This window comes from Limulus polyphemus, unplaced genomic scaffold (assembly GCF_000517525.1).
Source record: "Limulus polyphemus unplaced genomic scaffold, Limulus_polyphemus-2.1.2 Scaffold170, whole genome shotgun sequence".
In the NCBI taxonomy this organism is placed as follows: domain Eukaryota; kingdom Metazoa; phylum Arthropoda; class Merostomata; order Xiphosura; family Limulidae; genus Limulus; species Limulus polyphemus.
In genome coordinates this window covers 767,857-772,258 of record NW_013665780.1, presented here as the reverse complement: position 1 = coordinate 772,258, position 4,402 = coordinate 767,857, and the positions used below count along the sequence as shown (strand labels likewise).

Below are 4,402 nucleotides of genomic sequence, written 5' to 3'. Positions count from 1 at the left end.
CCTAGTCCTACTATTCTCACTGTTAAATATGAAAAAATATTATGCATCAACACTTTCAATCCCCTTTACGATCTTAAACACCTCAATCCGATGACCCTCAAACTCTTCTTTTCTCAAGAGAAAATGATTTGAGAGATTTCAGCCTCTCCTCGTATAACAACCCCTCTATTCTAGTAACTCTTCTCTGTGACCAACAGATTGAGAATGCATGCTCTAGTGAGGGTCAGTTGCTTTTCTCAATTTTTTATTCTTAGTAAGATTTTTTTCTATTTGACTTGATGAAAAAGTAACCCAAAAAGAAGGGGTTTAGGCTGCACTGAACTAAGATCATTTTTATTCGTTTTGTCAAGTTTTTTTATATATTTAGTTAAATTGCCTCTGAATTATTTTTGAGTCTTTGTTCTTTGCTTTATTTATTTGACCTGGATACAACAACTGTCTAGCTTAACTTTCTTGGACTGTCTTCATTCCTTCCACCCATAAGTTCTATTTCTTGTTTTCATAATTATTTTAAGCTGTGAGACTCATGCTGTTTTGACTAATGTAGTGAATGTTTTTTTTAGTACTAAACTTATTTAAAAACATGAAAATATAATAAGATAATCATGCTTTTCAATTCTGAATTATATTTAAGTTAGAAGCATTTCGAGGTTTATGCTTAATTTTTAGCATAGTGTCTAAGCTTGAGGAGTAACTAGCAGCTGGGCCAATTAATTAAAACCAAATTAAGACACGAAAACCTCATTTTGGTGGCTACTAGTCATTTTTATTAAGAATCTTGTGTCATAATATGAAATGTGATATGCAGGTATATCATGTTTTCCACCTGCTTCTATTAATATAGGGATTTTAAACATTACTATGAAGTTTTGTTCTAGTTGCCTTTTTGCCTTTGTTTTTTTATAGCAGATAATACCTACTCTGCCTGATGGAATGTTGCAGTAATGTGTCATATCCATATTAAGATGGTCAATGACTGCAACATCCTTTACTAGCTGAATGGATGATGTCTATATGTTACAGCTGAGGAATGCTTTAAAAGAATGACCATTCAGTTGTGATGTTGTCATAAGAGGAAGAATATGAGGTTTCTTGCACTAACAGAACCTTTATTTTCTCTCTCATTTCTACTCTGTATTCACCGTGTTTAGGTCAACAGAGATTCATCTTGAGAGATAGAAAGCTGAAGTTCTTTCTTTATGCTCATTACTTAAAACTTGGTTGCATTTTGAAATTCAGATTACTCCACAAATTTCTTGTTCAGTTGTCATTATTAACTGGACCTATCTGATACTTGCAAAGAAATCAGTTTACCTGTGAATGTCACACTTGTGAACCTCAAAAATGTGCATCATACATGTAATAGAATAATCCCTAACCAGAACAGATAACTCACTAAAAAACAAGTCTAACAAATCAGAAATAGTTAACTACACAACAGAATGTAATGCTGTTATTAGTTTCTTACAACTGTAAAGGTTATCTGTTATCAGGATCAATCAAGAGAACAAAAGTGAATGTAATTTAGTGTGCATATGTTCCTTTTTTTTAAACGCACCACCCTCTTCTTTATCATCTGTAAAGTGGAATTGTACAAAACTGTTGTATTCATATTCTACCAGTAATAGTGGGGTTAGTATTTAAAACATGTTTAAGTAAATTTTACAGTTTTTTCATTGTCACACATTATCATTGTTGTCTTTTTGAATCAAGTAATTACCAGCATAATTTTTTAACAAATATTTTCTTAGGAGACCTGGTATCTTGGTGCTTGTAAATGATGCAGATTGGGAACTGTTGGTAAGACTTATTTATTTTGTTTATTGTAAGTGCTTTTTTTTTATTTCTCATAAACCTTGCAACATGTAATCACTAATTATCTGTTATTAATCAAATATGTAGCATTATATAGAGGTTTCTTGCCTAATGTTGTTGATAGAGCCATGAGAAAATTTGACAAAGCTATAAATAATAATCAAAAACTTAAGCTGAAATCAACATTTCATATATATAAAATAGGGAAATGTTATTTTTGCCATATGTCCCAGGTTTGTAAAGTCAAATTTTCCAAAAATTTATAAGACGAAAAAATGTTATTCTGGTTTATACACCATTGAATAAAATTAGTCAAATTTTAAATAAAACTATAGATTCACTTCATCTAATGGAGAAAATTAGTATTTATAAAACTGAATGAGGTTGTGTATACATTGGTCAAACTAGAAGAAATTTAAAATTGAGAATAAATGAAAATAGGAGAAATGTTTAAAACAAAAGTGACAATTCTGCACCAGCCGATCATGTAAATTATACTGGTCATGTCAGTCAGTGGGAAGAAGCTGTTATTTTGGCTCAACCAAATGAAATGTCTGTTAGAAATCTTAGAGAAACTATGGAAGTAATGAAACATATTAAAAATAATCATATCTTAAATAAGGATGAAGTCAGAAAATATTCAGATGTTGTGACTTTCTTTAAATTCACTATGTAAACTAAGGTATCACGTGACCATTACCTCTCCCTAAATATATTATATATGATTTGCACAGATTTTTTCACACTCCTGAGGATGACGTTATTAGATGTCGAAACATGTAGTGTGTCTGTTTTAAGGCCGTTTATCGGTCTTACAATAAACATTTTTAATTGTGTACTGAAAAATGTTGATTGTTTGAATATTATAAAAATATGAAATTAACACAAGAACCTTGAATTTTTAACCCTTTTAATATTATGAATCACTGTTGTTTCATATAAAAGTATTTATATCACAAGAAAGTATAAACATATTGGAAGTGACACAGAAGAAGTCAGGCTGGAATAAGCTTTCTCTTTATTAGCTATTTGGCCTCTGGAATGTTTGCTTGCTTGATTTTGATTTCCATCCGATTCAGGTTCGAGGACATCGTGGAGAAAGTCCAGAAAAGCAACATTTTTCTAAATACTTAATCTTTGTCTGTGATATACGTGTTTTCATTATTACTATTAACTAAGTCAGTGTAAAAACATTAATCAAATAACTGATACTAATTTTATTAAATTTTTACTGTAAAGATTTAGTAAACTGAATTGGTGTCTTGATCTCAAATGAATAGTAATGTTTGTTTATTTTTTATAGGGTGCATTAGAATATGAAGTGCAGCCAAATGATAGAATAATGTTTATTTCAACTTTGCATGGAGGATGAAAAACATTGATATCATATACCTGTAAAAAGAAATGCTTTTAATAGTGTTTATAAATAAATAAATAAATATATATATATATTTGCTGTTTGTAGAGAAAGAAGACTTTTGTTTGTAAAGTATATCATTTAGTGGTGGAGTGAAAAACTGAGGGGCGGGGACATTCTTACCAGAACATTGAGTCTTTTGATATACTGTCTTTGTAATCTGAATTGTTTAAGTTTAGGGGAAAAAAAACCATTAATCTAGGACAAATAAATATCAGTCACTTCTGATTTTGTTAACCTGCCTAATTTACATAAGCTGTATTAAAATAACACCATAGAACTGGGTGATTAGTGAAATTGGATAACCAATTAACTGATTAATTTATATTCAACTAATTGATTATTCCCACATGAAATGCAGAAAGTTTGAATAATTGAATAGAGTAATAATTGGAAACACTTATGTTGAATAGTTGTCTGATTAGTTGATTATTTTTGTGACATTAATTGTAATTTTGATTAATTTAATTTTTTACGTGATACAAATCGATGTAATTAATGCTTATAGGTAATTGAGTTAATTAACTGTCCTCTGCATTATCTAATTTAAAACTTTAAGAAATATGTTTTTCTTTGCCAAGTGATTCAGCATAAGATTGGTAATTTTTTTGCAAGACTGATATAAAAAATAATTGTTTTTAGTAGTATTTTATTGTTAGAAAGGTGCATATTGATTCACTTTCTTGTCTGGTATTGAGGCTCTTTAGAAGACTGTGACAAAAATTATGATGAAAATCTGTATTTAAACTAATTATTTGCCACTTTGCAACTAAGAAATCTACAACACCCAAATCCAGTTTTACAATAAAATATTGCTACGAGTACTTTTTCTTTTCAGCAACAAAGTTAATGAAATACTGATAGTTTTCTTCAATTTTTTAAAAGGTTTTGAAGTCATTAGTATGTTTTTAATTGTTAATTAAACTCTGCATTGAATTACATAAAGAACAATCATATTTACTGTGATCAAAGACATTTTAAATCTTTCGAGATTAAACATTAACACTGGGTTTGTAGTGCAACTGCTTTCATGTAATCGCAAGAATAAAAATGGAAAACTGATTTTGTTTGAATTCAAAATTCAATGATGATAAATTAATTATATAATTGGGTGTGTTTATATTGTACCTTCATTTTTTTCACAGGTAATTTGATGTAGATTTTATGAAT

General features: G+C 29.2%; 1 protein-coding gene across 1 annotated transcript in view; it reads left to right on the top strand.

Moving 5' to 3' along the window:
* The window catches only part of LOC106477842 (ubiquitin-related modifier 1-like), a 13,660-nt gene extending 10,246 nt beyond the window's left edge, over positions 1–3,414 (top strand). Inside the window, exons 4-5 of the mRNA XM_013938368.2 lie at positions 1,752–1,800; positions 3,119–3,414. Coding sequence (XP_013793822.1) covers positions 1,752–1,800; positions 3,119–3,187 — 118 coding nt within the window. The 3' untranslated portion in view covers positions 3,188–3,414. The remainder of the gene's footprint in view (positions 1–1,751; positions 1,801–3,118) is intronic.
* Positions 3,415–4,402: the final 988 nt, after the last annotated feature.